Genomic DNA, 23,045 nt, shown 5'->3' with positions numbered 1-23,045 from the left:
GCAGTCCTCACTAGTGCTGTCTGCATCCATGGTGAGGATGGCACCCAGAACCTGTAGAAAAACCCAAAACCCAAACCGATTCCACAACCAAAACCACACTGGGTACCTATAGATATTCTAGTTAGTGACCTGAGGACCAAACTATTTCCTCTGTTGTTTTTTGTACCTTTTATCCCTTGCAGAGGAACCAAAGGCAAGGACATCAACACAATCAAGTCATTGCGAGTTCTGCGGGTCCTAAGACCGCTGAAGACTATTAAACGGCTGCCAAAACTAAAGGTTAGAGAATTAACGACAAATCTTTCCTTCTCTGGAGGTTTGCAACTGATCTGAGTGAAAGCTGATGGACTAAACTTAATCCAAGTTATTTCTGTTCCTTTTATTTTGTTGCAATTAATCTCTTTGCCAGATTTATAAAAATAGCTGTGCAGATGTTTAGCAAATGTCGAACACTTGTTTCTTTTGCAAACATGGTGTGCAATATTATGAATTATTGTGAATCCGCATTAAAATCAAACTTCTAAAAAAAGAAAAGAAAAAATGCAAATAAATTAAATTGCGGTTTGTAAGTGTGATGCTCTTAGAAATGATATAGGAGAAAATAGGTTTTGGAGTGTCTGACTTTCCCTAGAGAACTTAACATGAATATTGCAAGATTTTCCACAGTCTGTCTAACGAGAAATGTCATTGCTGTATGAGGACTTCTAATCTGCTCATATTTTCTGTTAAAGAATATATAGTGCAGAGTTTTATAGCAGTACCCTTTCATGTCTATAATACTAAGTTACAAGGTAAAATAAATGTAATGGCCTGTGGTTACTTATTCAACATCACTTCACAAATACTTTGAAATACAGTCAGGACCTGAAAGCAACGAATGGAAGGAGTTAAAAAATTAAGTAATTTCTGAGTTTCATCAGAGACATCACTGCTTGCAGGCTCTTCCGTGAGGGATGGGGGAAAAGCGATGGGTGCTTTTGCAGTGGTGAAACTATGTCTGGCAATTCCTGTTTTTACATAGTGGCACGTAAACCTCAGGGTCAGCTGTTATATATATTTGCTTTTGTCCTTACCTACAATTCATGCTTAAATAATTATGTTTTTATGCATTTTTATGCATACTAAATTTACCTTAAAAGATAAGGAATGGTAATGTAGAACAATGTAGAAAATGGTCTTTATTTGTTTAGAAATCTGAAATGTACAGCTCTTAGGTCATAAAACAGTCAACAGGAGCTCACTCTTACAGCAGGACGCCAAACACTTGCTTTTTATTGAACGTCTTCTTTATTTTTGAGCCATTTTACGCAGTAATTTTACCACTTTTAAAGAAGTATTCAGAAATCTTTCTGTGAAGCAGAAGTCATAGTCATATGGTTTGTCTTCAAAATTATTTCAAATTTTTTTTTCCTGGATGTGGCCTTGTATGCAACAATCAGCAAGATTAATGGGGTGATTAGAGATATTTCCAGCGTTTTAATTCAGGATTTCTGGGTTGCATCAGAAGTGTAATTTTGTGAATTATTCACTTCCATTCAGAGAAACAGGAACGGTATTGTACAAACCCCATGCTTGGGCAGTAAGACTGTTCAATTTCTATTATTATGACAAACTTCTCAGACTAAAATTAAACTGCAAATTACTTGTAACAATGAATCAGTGACTAACAACCAATAATAAATGCATTTGAGAAGTTCTTTGCAGGGAGTTCAGAAGTGACATATGCTGACTAGATTAGTCATACTTAATTTTGATAGGCAGTTCATTAGAAAAAATATTATTCGAAGCATTTGGTTGCTTTGTATCTGGTATATTTTCTTTATTATTCAAACAGTTCAAATAACAGTCAATGAGTAAAATATTTGATGAGTTTATACCTATCCACTGGGAATAAATTAAACACAAGTATGTTTTTCATTTCATAATTGGCCATGGAAATATTTGCTTAGGACTAATATTTATCTCAATGAGCTGTGATTGTCTTTAGAAATTTTATGGGCAGCATCAGAAAATTCTGTGGCACAGCCAAACTCGCCAAGAAAGCAGGAGATGTAGGAAGCTGGTGTTATTTCTCACAGTGGGAGCATGACTCTTGGTCAAGCGCTTGGTGTACAATCCCATGAAATCATCTGTGGGTTGTAAGTTGAGTAATTACTCCCAAGAGTACTTAGATGCTAGATGCCAAGATGTCAGATGCACTTTTCTTTCAACCCCTTAACCTTGTTCTCCTTTGTCCCCAGGCTGTCTTTGACTGCGTGGTGAATTCCCTGAAGAACGTCCTCAATATCCTCATAGTTTACATGCTATTCATGTTCATTTTTGCCGTTATTGCTGTGCAGCTCTTCAAAGGCAGATTCTTCTACTGCACCGATGAGTCGAAGGAGCTGGAAAAGGACTGCAGGTATGGCCGGGGGCAGGGGCTGAGGGGGAGCCCGACTTTCCTCTGTCAGCAGCAGCTCCCTTGACTGTCCCAAAGCTGCATCAGCCAGGTATCTGCTGAGCTTGATGAGTCTCCTGTAAGTAAGAGCAATGCTTCAGCACAATTACCCTAGAGGTGAATTTTCCCTTTTGTTGTTTTAATAACTGCATCATTCCTGGCTTTGATTTAGCACATGCTTACCCAAATGCTTAATGATGCACAGGAGCAGGCTCTTTTTCCCAGGGAGGGCTAGGTGTGATTTTAAGGTAAGGGGTTTTTGAAGGGATGGTGTGACTCCTTTTTCTATCTGCTGCCTTGATTCTTAGGGCTCATATGAATTAGAAAAGCATAATGAATACATAATTAGAAGTGAGTTGGTAGGAAATTGAAGAGCTCCTAATTAGCTAGAAAAGGGGTCAGTATTTGAATATCTTTAAAAGCCCTGTCATGCTTTGTTTTTTGCAGCAGACTGTCAAGGTGCTTTACTCAACACAGCACGCATCTTCCTCACTTGCCTTTTTTCTTGGCACCAAACCACATCCTCAGCACTGCCCAGGTCCGCCTGCGTTACCGCTCCTGGGCTGCCTTGCAGATGCAGGGCACATCCCTGGTGGGATCGCGTGCACACAGCAGCTCCAGAGGCTGTCACTGCAGTTCTTCCTTGCAATAAAACAGATATATTACAGAAATAAATGTGAAACTGTAGAAAAATGTAGGTTGGATGGGAACTCTCCAGATGCCAGGTCCCTCAGCCCCTCAAAGCAGGACACAGTTAGAAGTTAGATCCAACTCTGAAGGAGGAGCCAGAGACTTTTCCACACCAAGCAGCCCAGTTTTCTGTGGGGTCAAACAATCTGGGAGCCAGCGTGCTGTTAACTGATGGCTTTGCCTAATGGATGAATGTCCAGCTTACAATTTCTTTCATTTCTAGACCTCAGGTTCAGCTCCCGTGGCGTGAAATGGCTCAAAAGATAGCCTTTAGTTCTGTTACAAACCTAGGGGCTGTCGCTTTATTTATATTTAATACATAGCACAGTAGGACTCTGCTACTGGGGCTTTTCGATGCTCCTCAGTGAGTCATATGAAATGGCTGATTTGCTTTAATTCTCTCATTTGGTCTGAATCACTGTTTTTCTTAGGGGTCAGTACCTCGATTATGAAAAAAATGAGGTGGAGGCGCAGCCCAGGGAATGGAAAAAATATGAGTTCCACTACGACAACGTTCTCTGGGCTCTCCTTACGCTCTTCACTGTCTCCACAGGCGAAGGGTGGCCAACGTGAGTACCCGGGACTGGCAGGGTCAGTGATCACAGAGGTAGTGACAGCTTTCCACAGCTCGGAGGGACATGTAAATGGCAGGTGACCTGTGAAATAAGAATAGTCTTTTATCAGCTAAACTTTTATTTTCCCTTGTGTGATTATTGGGTGAATCAGCAGACAAGGCTCTGCATTTTTCTTGATGTTTTTCTGAGCTTGCACAGGGATGCTTAGGCAGTTTTCAGTACTTAATAGCCTGCTTGCTCCAGTCATTTGGACTTGCACACCTTTCTCAGGTGTAAAGTTGATAATGGGAATATAAGAAAATAAGGGGAAAAAGTATTGTGACCTATGCTGAAAGTATGCTGGATGTGACAGTCCCAAAATTACTGTTCAGCGTATGCCTTTATTTTGGCATGCTTTCCTGCTGGGACATGTGGAGTACAATTCATGCTCAGGGTTTCTCTACAGTAGGCCTTCCCTGTTCTCCACTTTCAGCTATTTCATAAATAAAGAATAAAACATACAGCATCAGTGTCCCTTCTCCAGTCCCTCACTGTGTTCCACTACTTGGAGATCATCAACCGCTTTCTTTTCCCACCCTTACTTCATCCCTGTTAATCAGAGAAAAGAAGCCAGATCTAACTGTATCCTCTCCCCTTGGCCAGGGGGATAAGTAGATCTGTATGTAGCAGATCTCCATTATTCTGCAGAATGGTGAAAACACCAAGGATTTCCCTGAACATATCCTCAAGGAAAACTTCTTCCCAGCCATAAAGATGGGAGTGAGTTTGACTTGAGCATACGTGGAAAACCCTCCCTGCAGTGAAGGCCAGTGAGTGACTATGAGGGTGTCATTGGTGCTTCACACTGATTTCATTGACTTTTCTTCTCTCTTTGCGCTTGATTGCAGTGTGCTGAAGCACTCGGTGGATGCTACCTATGAGGAACAGGGTCCCAGCCCTGGTTACCGAATGGAAATGTCTATCTTTTATGTGGTGTATTTTGTTGTCTTCCCTTTTTTCTTTGTGAACATCTTTGTGGCGTTAATCATCATCACCTTCCAAGAGCAAGGAGATAAAGTGATGTCAGAGTGCAGCCTTGAGAAAAACGAGGTACCCGCATCTTCTGAATCCAGACTTAGCACCTGGGGGCTCAGAGCACCTCAATACTCTGTTGGAAGCCCACTCCTCATCCCTGCCATGCTCTGGGGTCTTTAGAGCACTCATCACCTGAGGGTGTGTGGTGTAGAGACCAAACAAATTACAGACTGTTTCAGGTTTTGCATAAAAACAAAACCAGGGAGAGCCCCCAAATGCTGCATGTTAGTAAGCACTGTCACACGTCCCTGTGGGCCACACCTCCACTTCAAAGTGAATATAGGCTTGCATGTTAGCTCAAGCATGTAGGTGTGGAAGGAGACAGAAATCTTCGGCCTTTTAGAGGCCAGTCATCAGAGATCAAACTGAACTACAATTGCTACAGCTCCCCAAAGGAGCGCTCCTCTCACCAGGCTGGCTTTGTGCCTGGCTGAGATGATGTCCTCCTGACAGCAGCTGAGAGTAGATGTCTTGGGAAGAGTATAAAGCCAGGGCAAGCATGTATGAGACTGTTCTTTAATGCCCTCACAAATGCCATCATTTTCAGCTCAGGAACTTCCCGAGTTGAACAGGTTTTTTCTTTAGTTAGCGGTATCTGTGTATTTTTCTTCCATGAACGTATCCAGTTTCCTCCTGAAATCCTGTAGATTTTAGCATCCACAACATCCTTTGCCTGGGATCCCACAGCCTCAATGACCTGTTGTGTGAAAAAACATCTCTTCATTTATTTTGAAACTGAAACCTGATTTTTAATTAAAAGAGATTAGATTTTAATCTGATTTATTAATTAGTGCGTTGTTTGTCTATATGAACAAAAAGTCCAAAATAAAGCAGAACATTTAGAGATGCTTTACTCACATTATTTTTCAACTAGGCAGAGAATATTTTTGCACTAATTTGAGACTGAATTCTTATCTAAATCCAAGATGAGAAAATGCTTCAGAATCAAAACTTCTTGCGGGTAGAAATCAATTTTTAATGCAGTTTTATACTCATAATAATGTGAACTGAAATACCCAACTAAGGGGGTCTTTGAGAGTTCACCCAGTAATATTTGTTGGATAAATTATTGGTTGAGTCCAGTTCACATTTTATGAAATGTTATTAGCTGGACGGGTTTTGCTATGTGTGAGAACATACCTTAGTTTCACAATACCTTTTTTTTAAGCACAGATAACATCTTTACCAGTCCTCCAGTTGCTACAGTTACATATCAGGAGGAATTGGCAAAGTGTTTTCTGAAGTGAGGCTGTGGATTTATAACACTCTTCCCTAAGTGGGAAGGGATCAGGACCAACTGGGAGCTGAACTGCAATGGAAGGATGTCTCCTAGGATTGCAGGGGGTCATAGGAGTGTTGTGGGGTTTAATATTTCAGCTAGTGTCCAAAAGTGATTACAATTTGGGGATCCTGTGCTACATTTTACGAGGCAGTCAGTACTCGCATTGTGTATGAGAAACACTTAGAAATACCATCCTCCACTAAATGCTCCACTCTCTCTCCAAATGATATCCTGAGTGATAGAGACTGCCAGCCCTTTTTTGTACTCTTTTCATCCCATTTTTGTTTTGTAGAGGGCCTGCATAGACTTCGCCATAAGTGCCAAGCCACTGACCCGCTACATGCCTCAGAACAAGCAATCTTTTCAGTACAAGATGTGGAAATTTGTGGTGTCCCCTCCCTTTGAGTATTTTATCATGGTCATGATTGCACTCAATACCATTGTTCTAATGATGAAGGTTAGTGGGCTGTTACTGAATCTTTGCAATTTTGGGCTAGTGAATGCAGTGTTTGCTGGAGAGGCTTTGCACTCTCCACCTGAGCCGGGGGGGGTTTGGCAGGAGCAATTGCCACTTCTCATCTGCCTGATGTTGTTTTTAGAGGCTTTGTGGGATTTCTTCAGTCCCTAAAGGGAGGTGGTTTATTTGTGATGAGATATTGTGAATGGGATTCCCCTGCACAGTGCTTGTTTGTCTCGTAGCCCCTTCAGCATATGGTCAGTGGGATGGGAACTGGAGTCTGCACATCCTGAGGTCCCAGCTCCACCTGGGCTTCCTGCTGCAGCACAGGGTCACTTTTTGGGGATGCTCAACATCCTGCTACCCCAGGGAAATTGCTCCAATCTGCAGCAGTGTCAAACTTCTGGGACATGATCCACAGTGCCTAAGAGGAAGAGAGGCAAATGGCTGGATATTGTAGATGATCTTCCCCCCTATCCCTTGCCTAGCTTAGAGTATGTTCACTGTCAAGGGGTCACCATATTCTTAGGGTCTGCTGAAACGGAACACAGTTCTGCACATGTCCTCTGATATTGAAAATGCCCTTCCTCTCTCCTGATCCATGCTCTGCTTACACCAGCAACAGTCTCTCCATCCTGGTGTATCCCCAGCTACCCCATTAAGATAGCACATAAGCAATGGTGTGCTTCTGGAGTGGAATGAATAACCATATTGTTAACCCCAAGTTTTGCTTAAAGTGAGCTCAAAATCTGGCACTAAAATGGGCAAGAGTCTTGCAGTCAGGCAAGTGAGCTGGGAAGGTTTTATTCTATAAGTGATCTTCCAGTAACAGCCTTTCTTCCATCCTGGTTTAGTTCTATGATGCTCCAGAAGCATATGAAGAAATGTTGAAATGCCTGAATATTGTGTTTACATCCATGTTTTCAATGGAATGTGTGCTGAAGATCATTGCCTTTGGTGTCCTGGTATGTGCCTTCCTTGTTTACTTTCAACTGTTTCCTCTCTACATGAAACGCTTGTATTTCGTGATGCGCATTTAAAAACAAACAAAAAAAGCCTGTGTTGAAAAAAAAAAAAAAATAACCCCTGGATCCCTCTATCCCCTTGTGTTTTCATTTGGCAGAATTATTTCCGAGATGCCTGGAATGTCTTTGATTTTGTAACAGTGTTGGGAAGTATTACTGATATTTTAGTAACGGAGATTGCGGTAAGTACAGTTTGCTCAGTTTGCTTCATTTACCAACAAAGCTGTACCCTGTCAAGACACTGCACCTTTTCCCTACCAGCCTTATTCCCCAGAGCTACCTCTGGGACTCACCATGTGATGGTGTCCTTGGGTGACCTGGCAGCCTGTTTCCATTAGCTCTGCTCATTCTGTGGCAATGACCACAGCTGTCTGCCCCAAAGACTTCCATGCAAAAAGCTGTGATGAGAATGACAGTGTTAATGACTCTGCCAGGAAACAACCTCTCTTTCTTGTTCAGCAAACAACTCTTAACCCCAAGCCGTTTTTGCCTATTAATGGAAAAATCCTGTTGAATTTAATAGAGGGAAAAGAGCAGAAGGATTGTGTTGAGGACTGCTGTTTTAGAGTGTGAGGTGCTTTGCAGGGCACACGCACATGCATGTCCCTTGGGTTCCTACCCAGTCTTGGTCACGGGGCAGAGTGAGGGCAGTAGGAGAAGCGAGAAAGGGAGAGGGCATGGGAATATAGAAACAGCCAGAAACTCATCAATCTGCACAGTCTGGATTAGGGCACCATGGTGCATTTATGTTATGTGCACAAAAACTTTGTGGGGCAATTACTAAAACAAAAAACTTTACCATAGGATTTGTTGGCCAGCCCTACAATGACTGCTGTCTCCCTGCTAATGAGTCCTGCAGATTACATGAAGTGTACAAACTTGCCATTAAATTCTAGAGGATTTTTCCATAAGGGCAGCAAATGTCTGACTCAAGCCTTGACAGCCTGATATTATCCAGTTTATAAATTGCTCCTTTCCCAATGCATGTTTTAGCTGATGATGCTGTATGTGTATGTGATGAATTTGAACTTTATCATAATTTTTTTTCTCAGTCCCTGAGATTTGCTTACAGATCTGTTTTGTGTGTGCTTAGAACTGTGCTCCCCAGACTTCTTTACAGGACATTCAGCTGGTGGTGAAGACTGTATTAATGTTTCTAACAAATATGTTATTGCCTAACCTCCTTGGTACAAAAAAGCACACAAAACCCCAAAGTTTTACTCCCCCCACACATGGCATTCATTTAACAGTTGGTGAATTCTCTTTCGTAGACTTTGGATTACCTTTTGTTTTCAATGCACAGCTTGGAGCCAGGGTGAAGTTGCTCAGATCAAACACAGGGTCTGACTACCACTTCTCTGAGTGCTTAGGAGATTTATTGCACTGTGGAAGGTACTGGGTTCTTGCCTCCACTCCCTCTGTCAATGGGACATGCTTTCTTGCCAGACTCAGCAACCCAAACTTTTGCCTTGGTTTGAAAATTTGTGAAAACCTTTGCAAGTCAGCCACAAACAGAGACTGACACTTCTCTTCCACCCCTCCTTTGGCTACTTTTTCCGGGAGGAAGCACCACAGCCAACTCGCACGTGGTAAGGGAGCCTGTGGTCTCTCCAAGATGGGCATCTTCTCATTCAGGAAGGCGTCTCCTTTGCAGCATCAAGCCCACACACTTCTTATTAAAATCCTGCTTTGGACAGCTGTTTTGCAGGCGGAGAGCAGCCATCAGTGTTGCCTGTTCCCTGCTCGGCAGGTAGCAGTCCCCGCTCAGTTAACAGGCCACTGCCTCCAGCTCCCACAGGGGTGGTCCAGCCTCAGTGAGGGCATCTGGCACCTGGGGAATTGACTGCGGACTGATCAAGTTGGGCTGTGATACGTCAATGAATTTAAGACAAAGCCACAGCACATCTGGGTCTGTGTATGCAAGTCTCCAGCTTTTTGGAAACAGCAGCTGTCCCTTGGCACTGCTGGTGAACTATCAAGGGTAGGAGAGTTTTTGTAGGGAGAGGTTCACCACCCCTCTTCTGGTCTTTGGGCTGAAGAGCAAACGTGCTCCCACATACCCTTGTGTGAGTTGCCAGGCACTGATGCAATAACTTTGAGGGTGCTGGGAGTGATGACATCACCCTTCCCTGCTGCTGTAATTTCTCTGGTTTCCACCATCAAAGATAGCAGCACTTTGGGGATGCCTTTGAAGAGTAGTATGAATTACCTCTAAAACCAGTCAGTAAACTCCAAGCACCTATACACCTTTCCATTATTGTCCCAGGTTGTAATGAAGAGGCTTTTGATTTATGAGTAACTAGATCCATTAGGTCAAACCTTAGAGAGGGCTTCCTAATGCAGCTCAACAGCTTCCCCTGGAAGTGTGTCCAATATAAAGCTGCTCACAAACATGTCTTTAATATAAAAGCCCTCAGTACCACTTCAGCCCTTGACCTTTTGATCTTCTGTCTCAGTCCATAGTCCCGTTTGAGCTCCGCTCTCTCTAAATCTTCCCCTTCTGCAGCACTTCTGCATAGCCACCATGTCTCCTTTCCACCTGCTCTCCCTGCAGACAGAGTGCCCAGAGGCCCACCCCCAGCTTCTTGTTAGACTTGTTTTTCAGAACTTCTTTCCTCTGACCTCTTTCCAGCCCACGCCTTACTGCAGCACCATGCTCACCTGCCCTGGTGGCTGCTGTAGCCACCAGCACACCTGCCTTAAGCCACACACATCCACCTCGCGGCCTCAGACAGGGATGATGGGCTGAGGGTTCAAAGGCCTTGTGCACAGCTTGCTGAAGAGGCGTTAAGAGCTTAATTTGCTTAAAGATGACCATGATGCACAGGTCTCAAAATCACTGCTTAATTACATGAGTGGAAGTTTGCACTGGCGCCCCAAAGATTACATGTATAACAGAATTGTTAATAGCAGCAAATAATGGCAGGTTTCAGGACACCTTTCATGGAACAGTTAATCGTCCTTCATCCAGAGGCATGTGGTGGAGGTAGCCTTGTACCAGGATCTCCATTGCCACTACAAGCCTTCCTCTCCTTCCAGTCCTGAGAACAGTCTGTGGCACGTGGGGTGGAAAACAAGCAGAAGGAGCCAGTGCTCTGCTCTGGTCCCATTTTGTTGGCTCTGTGATAGGTTGCAGCACATGTTTTTCTGACCCACGGCCCATCAAGGGAAACCCGAGAGCTCTCAAAGCCGCTGGGAAACACCAGGCCTTTTGCTCCCTGGAAAGTGGTGCAATGCATATATATCCTGGAAGAGTTACACTTTAAACCATGTTTGTAATATATAACCTGCTGTTTTGTTAAACTGGAGTTGCACCTGAGTCACTTAAATACTTCTGGTACTTAGATCCAATTAAAAAAATTTAGAAAAGGGCTGAAAAGCCCGATGCAGTGATAGCAAGCATGCTGTTTGCAGACAGCAGGGACCAAGGTGAGGACCGGTGGCTGTCTGATTCACAGAGCACAGATCGGGCATATGGGCTTGTCTTTAATCCCACTGCCTCTGCCCAACCACTCTTTGCCCTTTATATTTCCAGGTAGAGTAGAGTAGAAACTAAGGCTCAGGATGAACATCCACTGCAGAAAGCGCCATAGCTAATCCTGCTAACTCCAACTTTCTGGCTCGGTATATGACCCAGGGTGCAGCAGCTCTCTGCACTGTGTTACAGAGCTGAGAGTAATCAAATGGAACAGATCTTTCCTCGTTATGACTCAGAGCTGTGTCCCCAACAGAGGATGCCCTCTTCTCCATTTGCCTTCCTCAGCTCTAGCCTCTCCTCGGCTGATGGGCAGCCGTGGGGACAGTTGGGTGGCAGCCCCCATTAGTCCTTCCCTGTGCATTCAGCCCTGTTATTACCTGCTATTACATGTGAGGGTTTCTCAGGATGAGAAGCCCAGGGACAGCCACATCATCTCAACAGTCAGTCTGCATCGGTCCCCGTAACACCCACTCATGAAGCCCTGCAGCTCCCTGTGGAGAGGGGATGGTGTCTGGGCATGACTTGGAGATCAGGCTCACACATAGTTGCAGGAGCACAACTTTTCTCTATGACTACATTTTCCAGCTGTAAGTGTTCTCCAAGGTAAATAAACCTGCTCACCTGGGCGGTCTCATCTTGAGAGACTCAGCTTCCACCAGCCTTGCTGCATCGGTATTTTTAACCTACTGAAAAGTAAAGATAAAAGGAAAAGTAAAGATAAAAGGAAAAAATATGTGTTGATTAATTAATTGCTTTATTTTAATTTTCTAGTCATGTCATATGTAATTTACTTTGTGAATGCAGTGGAATATATATATTTTTTTTATTTCCTTAGGCAAAAACACGTATGTCAGTTGTTTACCCTCTCTGTAATCGAGGTAAAATAGGTGGCGTTAAGGAGAAGGTGTCCTTGTGGACAGTCAGCCTCAGGAGTCTGAATGGGTGTATGGCAAACTGACATCTATTTCTATGCCTGGAAATACAAAAAACATACTGAGAAGTGTTTGTGAATTGTCTCCCAATTTGCATTGCAAAATGAAATGCAAATAACTACTGCACTGTCTGTGTTACCTTTAGGATCTCAGAATCTTTGGTTTGAAGCATTTTTTATTTATATAATTATCATAAAATAACACCCCCCAAAAGCCAAACAGTTTTTTTCCAGTGAAATTTTCAGAGTTTCCTTTTTTGCTTGTCCTGATTACTCATTTTCTCTTTTGTTTCCTGTTTTGTTCTTTATTTTCCTTATCTACCTGCTGAATCACGCCATCCAATCAACATACAATGCGAAAACCATGTCTCCGTCTGTATGTTGTGCACCTGCTGCTCAAAAAAAAATAAATTTGTAAATAATCTTGCAAATATCCATCCATGAAAACATCACATATAGGACACGGTTGGTTTCATTGAATTTAAACAATTATTTAAATTCTCTGCTTTTATTTTCTCTCGTTTTTCTTTAATTTAATTCGTTTTGATGAGATTTCCGATTGCACTGGTGAAAAAGCCTCACTGCAGCGTGCCTCAAAACTGGCTTCTGTTCTGCATCTTCTTCCCCTTGGCTAATTGGTGACGTGAGGCAAATGCAGTTACCAATAGCCTGTTCTCTGCTGTTTGTTACACCTGACAATGATAAAGGGGAGACTGACACTTGCTTTATTTTGGTGGAAAATTGGATGAGAATAGGAGGGAAGGGTGATTCTGGATGACCTGGAGTAGAGAAGATTGGCTGGCTGGGAAACCCTTCATGTTGAAAGTGGTGGTGCCAAATTCAGTTCTCAGAAACTGGTTTTGTTTTCTTTTATGAGGAGACGCATTGAACTTTCTGCAGAGGGAAGCAGTGCATTTAAGAGGATTGCCTTACACCTATTTTAAGCCCATGGTTTATGCTCTATTGTAAGGCAAAACAAAAATTACTGAAGTGATTACACACTTGCTTCCCTCAAATCAAAAGAAAAGTCATAGGAAAGCGTGATTTTTATTCCACTTTGAAATTTTTTTGTGATACCAGAATATAGAGGCATTTTGCCACCACAGTGGGCAAGGAGTCCCTGGATACAAGAGCAAACATCTCAAGTAAAATGCATAAGCCAGGTTATGAACAGGGCTGAAAAGTACTGGGAACCAGATCCCACTGGGAATTTAGTGCCTGATTTCAAAGATGCCTTTGGAAATACAGGCCTGTGTCTTTGAAAATCATAAATTAAGCAAAAGAGAATAACTAAATAAAAACACAAACAAAAAACCCCCATATATTCTTCCAATTCTTAATTATCTTGGCTATGGCTAGTAACACAGATGAGACCATAAGCTCATCAAAAATACTTGTTTGGCCACCTGACAACAGCTCTTGGATGTTAACATCTGGACTTTCTGTTGCACAGTTGCTGTTAAGAGACAAATCAGAGCGAATCTTCATACCAGGCTGCAAATAAACCCCCTGCATGCTTCATGGAGGGTCACAGGAGGGGATTTCCTGCTAGGAAGCAGCAAAGAGAAAACCAGCGATGTACATGTTAAAAGTTTGCCTAGTGCAATGTGAGAAGGGAATCCTGTGCGTGTGCTGCGGCGGCTGGAAGCCTTACAGATGTGTGGCAGCTGTGAGGATCTCTGGAGACTTCGCCTTCTGCACCCCCGGCCCAGGCAGCACGGATAAGTGCTCTGGCATCAGCTACACACGTGAAAATATACTGAAAAAGAATCAGCTTATCTCTGTTTGGCCCAGTTTTGGTCCTGTTGCTGTCCATGTTGCAGGTTAAAGATTTGAATGCTCATCCTGCAGTTTGTTAGGACTGCAGTCTCTCTGGTCATATATTCAGGTCCAGGCTCCTTCCATCACTCGGTGTCCAAGGCATCCAAGTTAGACCTTTGGAGCACCAAGTTGTCCTCCAGAGCTGCCTTCTTCCTTCCGCTGCTGATGATGGGAGCCTGCAGTCACTACGGAGAAGCACCAAAGTTGAAAGATAGTAGAGAACAAGCGAGATCTGGGCATCACACGCATAAAATCATTTTTCCAGGGTTCCTGGCTCAGGATGAAAGGACGTTATATGATATGCCTGTAATGGCAGAGTCCCCAAGGCACAGACAAGTGTGGCAAAAATCTTCAGTCTCTTAAAATCAACAAGAGTTTTTCCCAAGCTTCAGAGGAAGCCAAGACCCTATGAAAGATTCAGGAACTACTCTTCAGTACTGGCAATGCCACAGACGTTTAAATGGGAACACCACCATTTCCTCAACAGTAGTTCCTTACCAGAACAGGTTAATTCTTGTTGATGCCAGGTGAAGAGAACTGCCAATGCTTCCTGAGTGATCCTGTTCTTGGCTTGATTGGATTCCTCTTCCCACAGCATTTTGGGTGAGCCCTTCATTTTGAAAACAGAAATCTGAAGTTTCAAGTCCAGGAGGTGGTTGTGTTCTGCAACTGGGCTGCAGGAAGAAGCAGGGATGAACAGCTTGACTTCTGCCAAATTTACTGCTTTATGGCAGCATAATGCAACCTCCTTCACTTAATCCTGCAGGCCACATCCAACCATGGCATAAAATATTTCCACTATAATCCAAAATATTCCTCATATTCCCACTGCAGATTTAAAAACCTGAAACACTAAATCCACTGAGCTGGTGCTTTGCTACTGGTGTACAGAATGGAACTCATTCTGCATCCCTGCAGGCAGTGGGCACGGCTCCTGCGCTGGGGAGGAAACCACTCTGCTGCTGAAGATGTTGGAGGAACAGATCCATGCAATGGCTGTACACCCTATTCTTCATGTCTTTTCTATTTGTCAGTATGGAAAACACTGTAAAAAGGGGTAAAAGAGCAGGCTGCCCATGGCGGGACAGCAGTCAAGGACAGTTCTTTATCTGTGATGTCTTCCTCTTTCCTTCCTGCTTTGCACTTTGCTTCAGGGATGCATCCCTCGGCTGAGCTTCAGTCACGCTCCTCTTGTGGGAAGTGGTGGCTGTGCCCAGACCCCCCGGGACCTGGAGGTGACTGGGTGCCTTCAGTACCAGGGCTCCCTCTTTTAGAAAACTAGTGACAGGCTAGGGGGAAGCATTTCTCAAACACAATTTGCTAGTCCTCAGGTGAATCATAAAATCACAAAGTTATGGTGCCTCTTGTGAGGACCTGTCAGCCTTTAGCATCTGTGCAACAGAAAAGGAAACAAAAACCTGGAAAGAAAGACCTTGATAACCAAGAAGATGATCATATGTTTGTCATGTTAACAGAGGTGGCTAAGTGGGAGGAGGATTGATGAAAAATACTGTTACACACAAGAAATATCGCAACGTGGAGTTTCCCCTTTAACTGCATGCAATTCTAATACCTGCCTGGACAGCTGAGGTGTTGAAGGACAGGTTTTCTATGCGGTGTGCTGAGGGTTACACACGTGGAGCCCTTCCATCCATCACAAGCGTGTGTAATTTTGCCTCCCTACAAACAGCGCAGAGAACGGTCCTTCGAATGGTCTGCAAATGTTGGTGACGGGATTTTCCTGGGTTGTGAGTGATTCCCCGCAGCGCTGAGGCTTTTGCTGTGCTTTAGGAAGTGGCAGTGCATGAGTCAAATGGAGGGTTTGGGGCTGGGGAAAAGGAAAGTAGTTATGTACTGTTTGTCCCTCCAAATGCCAGGGAGCAGGGGGTTATAGACATAACTGCACAGTTTGAGCCCCCTGTTTCATACTGCATGTACACAGACTATCCTGTATGAAGTCTAGACCAAAGCAGATGTTAAGCATCATGTCAGCTGTAATTATGAGATTATAGCAAAATTCTGAGCAAAGCAGTAATGTGGGAGGAGGGAGGTAAGGCAGGGTCATATGCAGAGAGACGGATCCTGCAGATGCTGCCTGTGCACGTGCTCCTTGGAGGAGCATTAGGCTTGTGCACGGGGAAGATCTGGCTTGAGCGTTGCTCTGAAGATAATAATTTGTCAGACTTGCAGGCCTGATGCCCAAGTGCCATGAACGTTGCACGTAAGGTCTGCTCCAGTTCCTGCTGGTGGGGAGACTTTCCGTGATTAAGATGGTCTCAGGGCTAAGCCTTTGCCCTGCCTTGAAGTCGGCTGCAGCTGCTCAGGGGGGGTGTCAGCCTGCACTGCAGCCAGCACGGGGAAGCGGGGCACTGGGGGCCAGATCAGCGATGGCACCCAGTTATCCAGCCGTGGGCCAGCTCTGCCCCCTGGTCCTACGTGGCCCTTACCTGCTAAGGTGAGTTCAGCCAGTGTTTTGTGAAGGGAACTTAAACGATGTGAAAAATAGAACAGAAGCCGATGCTGAGAGAAGTGTTGAATATTTAGCACCTGTTTTACTGACCTCGAACAACCCAGGGGAATCCTCGCTTGTGCTTTGCCTGCCAGAGCTGATTTCTGTTGCTGACTTGAATGAGCTCAGTGTTGTCTGCTCTTTCATTGAACATACCTGTGCTTTTCTCTTTTCTCTTTATTTGAGGATTGAGTCTGATATACGGTCTGTGCCTAACTCTGAGCTGCTTGCGTTTTTAACATGAGAGAAACCGAGTGCATGCCTGAGACTGATTTCTTGAACTCTTTGATGGGATTGGTGGAATGCGATGCTAATGGCCCCAAAACTGAGCTGGCATTCAAATAAATGAATAGATCCAACAAGCCCCCCAAATTCAGCATGAGCTCTGTAGCCAAATGAGCAAGAAATGGGGTCAGTTCAATATGACCGGGTATCTTCTGGTAAGGGAAAGACTATTTTTGCTCATCTTTATCAACAAGAGCTCCTTATGATTATATTTTCCACTCCAGCGCTTGGTAGTTTAAAGTGGGATGCTTTTTCTCTTTAGCTAACTCAGTCAAATAAGTGGCTGTGAACAGAGATTCACGAATAAGTGAATTGGAATCAGCGTGGAAAGGGGGGATATTTTTCATCTCTTTAAAATAGGAGGGCAAGAGGGATCTGGCTTTTGCATGGTTTTTTTTTGGAAAGAACCCTCTCTAGATTAGCTCATTGGGGCAAGAAACCTCCTTTCCCTGAAGGAAAGGAAAAAATGGGGTGTGGGGTGGGGAAAATCATACAAAACAAACGGAAATCAGAATCTGTCTGCAGCAGTTCTTTGATCCACCTGTGAAGGCACATTTAATAGTAATTTAAAAAATCAGCAGGTTCCTAAGGCACCTTCCTGCTGTTGAACACTCAACCTCCCCAATTGATTTGCTGCCATTGATCCATCTTCCAGTCTTGCTGGTGCCATTTCTCCTTGATGAACCTGTCCAGCCACCTGTTGTATAAACATTAAAAACCTCCAGGTTAGAAAACATCCTCATTCTTTCAAGGATGTTTTAATCTTCACTGGACAATGCCTTTCTTTGTTACAGTAGAGGCTGTATATGCTGTCCCTTGTAACTGTCTTGGCTTAACTTCAATTCATTGTAGAAAGCAAGCTGACCAAGACTTCAAAACAACCTCATTCTTTACAAAATGATAATACGGCACCATTACCTCTCCCTGAGACTTTGGGGCGAGAAAATCTGCCTTACTCAAAGAAAACAAGACCTCCATGGACAGCGTGAAAGGGCCTTTTCCTTTTCTATCATTGACCCAGTAGCAGAGGGGAGGGCTCTTGTGGAGAGGGATTTTCTCATACTTGCTGCATGTGGAGTGATCTGCACTGACGAATGTTTCTTTTGGAAGGTTTTCTGGTGGCCGATTTGCTGCTTAGATCGTGAAGCTGGTAATTTTAATTTCTTTTTTGCGGGCTGTGGTTTCTAATCGCGTTAATTTCTGAAGGACACAAAACCTTTACTTTCCACAGGACAACTTCATCAACCTCAGCTTCCTGCGCCTCTTCAGGGCAGCGAGACTTATCAAGCTCCTTCGCCAGGGTTACACTATCCGCATCTTGCTCTGGACATTTGTGCAGTCTTTTAAGGTGAGTGTTAAGTAGGTGGGAGGTAGGGGAGAGACATGAGGAGATGGTAATGCTTGGCACATCTGTAGCATCCTCCACTGAGTATCAAAGAGCTACCCCTTGCCAAGGGAATGGCCTCTCTGCACCTCCACAAAGCAATTACAGGACTAATAATTTTGCAGAAAAGCAGGTTTGCACTGAACATCCCCTGAATGCTGCAGGTGCTGAGCGTTTTGGAAGATAACACTGAAACCTGGACAGTTACTGATGCAGACTTGCAGCAAGTGTGAAGAGCTCAGGTTGTCCTTGAAACTACCACAAAATCCCTATCGCAAAGTGTTGAGACTCAAGTATTTGCATAAGGAAATGGCAGTCTGGCTAATAAGTGTCTTCATGCCTGCTATTTGCCTGCAGCAGGTGTAAGGTTAAATTGCTTTCACCAGGTTTCAGTCTTGGTAGAACCGGGTAGAGGTGAAACCCAAACCATTTAATTCTGGTAATATAAACTGTGAAACTGTATAACACAGGGGTGTGTTTTTATGACATGGATGATTAAAAAATGAGTTTTTGTTCTCAAGCTGACACAGTTGCTTTGCCTGGCTTCCTTCACCCATGCATTACCCCTGCGCAAGCCTCAGCACTGGTCACAGCCACTGGATATGACACCTCTGAACTAAGTACCCTCAAAAAACTGCCTTACAGCCACTTAGTTCTCAGCCTGTGCTTGGCTTGAAGTTAACTGTTTTCCAGTTCTAAAAAGGACTCCACGTGCCCCAAAGATGGCTATTTTTAACAGTTCTTAGCTGGTTTGCAGCCCATTTCTACAGCTTGCTGTGTTTTAACTCTGGTTATGGGGCATGCTCATGTTATGCAGCGCAGAAAGGAGATCATTTAATCTGAAATCAGGACTTGTAGCACTGATACTCAGCTCTAATGCCCTAGTATTTATTGACTGTGCAGCTGCAGGGTGCAGACCCCCAGTCCCCTCACACATGGACCCAGAAAGCACTTGACCTTCCTGGCTCTGCAGATCTTGCAGGACTTTCTGAGAAATAGAAGTAGGGACGTGATGTGGGAAAGAGAAGCACAACGAGGTCAGGGAGTGGCCAAAGATGGATCTGTTCAGTAGCTCATGGTCGCAGCCAGCAAACTTCATCTCCTGCTGGCTGGTGGGGTGCCACGCTCCCCAGCACTGCCTGTGCCTGTGACGAGTGTCTCGACCAGCCTGGGGACACTACCTCAGGCTTTGCACAGGGTCTCACTGTCTTCTGGGCTGAAGTCTGAGGTCTTCAGGGGGGTGATAGCTTATGTCCTGAGTGCTGTTGCAAGCTCAGGGGAGGTTGTCTGCAGTATCTCTCTCAATATGAGAGAGATCTCGAGGGGCTGGAGCAAGTGCAGAGGAGGGCAATGAAGCTGGTGAAGGACCTGGAGAATAAATCCTGTGAGGAGAGATTGAAGGAGCTGGGACTGTTCAGTGTGAGGAAGAGAAGGCTGAGGGGAGACCTCATCACTCTCCACAGCTCCCTGAAAGGACATTGTAGAGAGGTTGGTGCTGGTCTCTTCTCACAGGGGATTGGCGACAGAACAAGAGGGAATGGCTTTAAACTGCAACAGGGGAGGGTCAGGGTGGACAGTAGGAAAACAATTTTCACAGAAAGAGTGGTCAGAGAGTGGAACAGGCTGCCCAGGGAGGGGGTGGAGTCCCCATCCCTGAATGTGTTTAAGGGTCGTTTAGATGAGCTGTTGGGGGATGTGGGGTAGGGGAGAACTTTTTAGAGTTGGGCTGATGGTTGGACTCGATGATCCCAAGGGGCTTTTCCAACCTGAATGATTCTGTGATTCTGTGGTCTGATGTCAGGGTATTTTGCATGGTGCTTTCTGGAAGGTGTTATGGGGGCAATTGGTATTTAAAGACACAGAGTGCAGTGGGATGCAGAGCAACCAGTTTCTTTTTCTTCAGCTGTGCTTTCAAACACATCGTGGTGTTTGAGTCAAAATGATGCAGAGGTTATTTTAGGTGATAAAACTGTGGGGAGGAATGTGTTTTCTCTCCAAAAATGGAAAAGACTTGTTAAGAGAAGAAAGTCATTTCTCTGCTGTGGTTGGAGAGAGATGCCAGGTGGCTCTGCCCACACCAGACTGGGAGTGCTGGCCAGCCCTGTGCTGGCTGTGGGAGAACCGGGGTGGAGAACTGGTTTCAGCAGAGCATGAATGTGGTTATTGCTTTGCATGGGAGCTGGTTGAGAGGGAAGTTTCTATTAGACCTTTTAGACTACAGAGGCAAAACCTTTTTGAAGGATGGAGATGGGAACATAGCGATTGCTTCTTTCTGCAAGCAACCTGGAGAAGAACTGCAGGGATCTGTGATGTCATCCTATGGCCAGGGGCGGGAGTGACTGCTGTATTACACTGTATTGTCCCTTTGGGAGACACCCGACGACAGGCAGCGAGTACTCTCGCATTCGCCTTCGTATTATGCTTTCACCCAATCATCAAGCAGCTAGCGGATGGGGACTGTGATCTGGGGGACTGCGGTGCCTTAGATTTGTTAGGTTGTGTTTTCCTTGAGGGGCGATGGAGGTGCTGGTGATGCTGCTTTCACCTTGTAACTCATGAGGAATCCTGCAGCCAGGAGACACTCTCCAGAGGCTGAGACATGGGATCTGTAGGTAGATGTTCCCAATCGGGGGAGTGTCCTTGGACTGTGTAGTCTTGGCTGGATCTTGGGAGAGGGGCTCAGCCAAGGCTCTTTTCAGTATAATCTCAATCCTTTCCAAAGCATGTGTGCAGAGTGCTGCCCCTGAAGCGGAGCTGGGACAGTTCCTGGGCTGCATGGGGAGCTGCTTCTCTGTCATGCTCCCCAGCACTGAGCTCTTGGTCCTTGTCCCTTGCGCTCAGGCGTCCCACAGAAACCACATCAGCCCTTTGCCCCATGTTTCTTACTGGGCTCCCTGTGGGCTGCATAACCCCTTTCCTGCCCTGAGAATCACAAGGTCTAGCCCTAGGGCAAGACTTCCCATTTTTTCAGCTATTACTAATTAAGAGGCTTTAATTACCCATTCATTTAGCCTGAGTGGAAAGTAGCTATTACTCTCAGCTTGGGTGACATAATTACATTGTAGCCTTCACTGGTTTCTTGCTAAAACTCAATCTTTTCATCCTCCTGGGACTGCAATCTATGCCTGTTTCAGAGCAGGAACTTTTTCCTGGATGTATATTTCTTTCTCGTGCTAAATTTACAGTAAGGTCATTAAAAATTAATGTTTGTACAATTATGCACAGAAAGTGCCAGTGCCTGCTGGTAGCTCCAGTGCTTGCTGCAGAGCTTCTTATTGTGTTTTCCCTGCTTACTGCTTATCTGCTTGCAAGGATGTGTAGATAGCCCTTGGAAAGCACAGACTGTTTTGTGATCGATGAATACCTGGCTCCAGGGGGTTGACTTCTGAAGGCTGACAGAATTGTTCATATTCCCTTCCGAGTTCTTTTCATCTGAAGGACAAATACCACAAAACATAGTGCTGCCCAGGAATTAAATGTTACCTCCTGACATACACATTTGCTGTTCTTAAAACCACTTTCTCCTTTTCCACAGGCCTTGCCTTATGTGTGCCTCCTCATTGCAATGCTCTTCTTCATCTATGCCATTATTGGTATGCAGGTAAAAATTTTAGCTTTAATACTGACCGTAAGTAGCCTGGTTTTGTCCCGCTGGTTCAGGGTGCAAATGGGTTATTACCTCCACAGCAGGATCAACACCTGGCTTAGAATGAGGCAAAAGGCTCTTCTTGTCCAGTGTCAGGTAAATTAGAAGTGCAAAAAAGGCCACTTTTTCTACCCTTATTGCCAGGTCTTGTGTTGAATGTGGCCCTGAGTGTATAGATACTTCTGGGCGTACAAAGAGAGAGCATGGGCAGGCAAACTGGCTGCGGATGATGACCTGCAACAGAGCAGCTCTGGAGGGGCTGGTGGCAGCTGGGGCAGGGCACATCCTTTCCTCTGGGTGTGGGCACGTCAAGAGTCTGAAAGGGGGGAGTAGCTCAGGTGCTGCACCTTTCCAAGGAGAAATGAGGAAGTTTTCTGGCCTGGGATGGAGCTGAACTGTGGTGTTGGAAAGGGTCTGTGTGAAGATGAAGCACATTAACCTTGGGTTTTTTCCCATTTGATCTCCACAACATGTTTTTATCTCCTTCTTCAGCACAGAAATTATTCTAGTTTTTGAGGTCCCTTAAACCAGGACAAATTATTTTCCTGCTTTTTCTTCCAACTGCACTTGATCCACCTTTATGGACAATGTCCTTGGGAAGAAGCATTTTGGCCTGAATTCCTTTTGGTTTCTGTGGCAGGTATTTGGAAACATCGCGCTAGATGATGAAACCTCCATTAATCGGCACAATAACTTCCGTACCTTCCTCCAAGCCCTGATGCTTCTGTTCAGGTAAGTAGAATATAAAATGCCATAGGACTTGCATGTGAACAATGAGTAAGTCTTTGGTTTTGCATATGCCAGTTTAGCTGCTGTGACTTAGGCATCCTCTAAGGAAGGTATCTGGAGTAAAGCATCCATTCCTGCTTCCTCCTCCTCAGCATTAAGGGTTGGCCTGGCACATCTCTGAATATGACAGATCTTATTCAACACACCAGCATCTCCACAGAGCGACAGCCAGCGCTGAGACACCCCACGTCAACTCAGGCAGAAGCTTAATATAAGACAGAACCCCCCTGCTTTAATGGATTGATGTGTGTCCTGTCATGAAGCTTACTTTTTTTTTTTTTTAAGTGAGAATTCCTTTAATTGGTCATTTCTGCATTACCAACATGTTAACACTTCATACGTCAATACCACCTCTGCTTCAGAGTGAAAGTGTTTCCATCTGGGTTCATTCTGCCTGGAAAAGAAGCGTTTTCAATGAAAAAAAAAAAAAAAATCAGTGAAATGCAGATTTTCATTTTCAGACCGGGAAAAAATGAAGTGTAGGCCCTGCTCCAAATTGGGGCAGCTTGGGGAAGATTTCACTTTTTCGGATATGTGGCGTGGAGACACAGTGGTTAATAACTGCTCCAGCCCCACAAGTGCCTGCCAGCCGCGCCAAGACTCGGCTCTGTGGATTATGCTGCGCTTGTAACTGGATATCTTGCCTGGGATTTGGTTTGCAT

At 44.6% G+C, this 23,045-nt stretch overlaps 1 protein-coding gene across 12 annotated transcripts in view; it reads left to right on the top strand.

The window, feature by feature from the left end:
• CACNA1B (calcium voltage-gated channel subunit alpha1 B) overlaps positions 1-23,045 on the top strand; it is a 309,602-nt gene that overhangs the window by 242,185 nt on the left and 44,372 nt on the right. For 10 of the 12 annotated variants that reach the window (XR_012634942.1, XM_074924009.1, XM_074924006.1 and 7 more), the window contains 10 exons: positions 183-279; positions 2,241-2,401; positions 3,559-3,696; positions 4,590-4,791; positions 6,351-6,515; positions 7,370-7,480; positions 7,639-7,722; positions 17,796-17,912; positions 21,484-21,549; positions 22,235-22,326. Coding sequence is in view for 11 of the 12 variants with exons in the window: in XM_074924009.1 (XP_074780110.1) it covers positions 183-279; positions 2,241-2,401; positions 3,559-3,696; positions 4,590-4,791; positions 6,351-6,515; positions 7,370-7,480; positions 7,639-7,722; positions 17,796-17,912; positions 21,484-21,549; positions 22,235-22,326 (1,233 nt within the window). In the remaining variant the exon portion in view is untranslated. Of the gene's footprint in view, positions 1-182; positions 280-2,240; positions 2,402-3,558; positions 3,697-4,589; positions 4,792-6,350; positions 6,516-7,369; positions 7,481-7,638; positions 7,732-12,408; positions 12,415-17,795; positions 17,913-21,483; positions 21,550-22,234; positions 22,327-23,045 lie in introns of all 12 variants that reach the window. The other 2 variants (XM_074924010.1, XM_074924011.1) reach the window with 2 other exon arrangements.

Source organism: Athene noctua, chromosome 20 (assembly GCF_965140245.1).
Source record: "Athene noctua chromosome 20, bAthNoc1.hap1.1, whole genome shotgun sequence".
In the NCBI taxonomy this organism is placed as follows: domain Eukaryota; kingdom Metazoa; phylum Chordata; class Aves; order Strigiformes; family Strigidae; genus Athene; species Athene noctua.
Note: the sequence above shows the minus strand (reverse complement) of the source record. Positions and strands in the feature narration are given on the sequence as shown.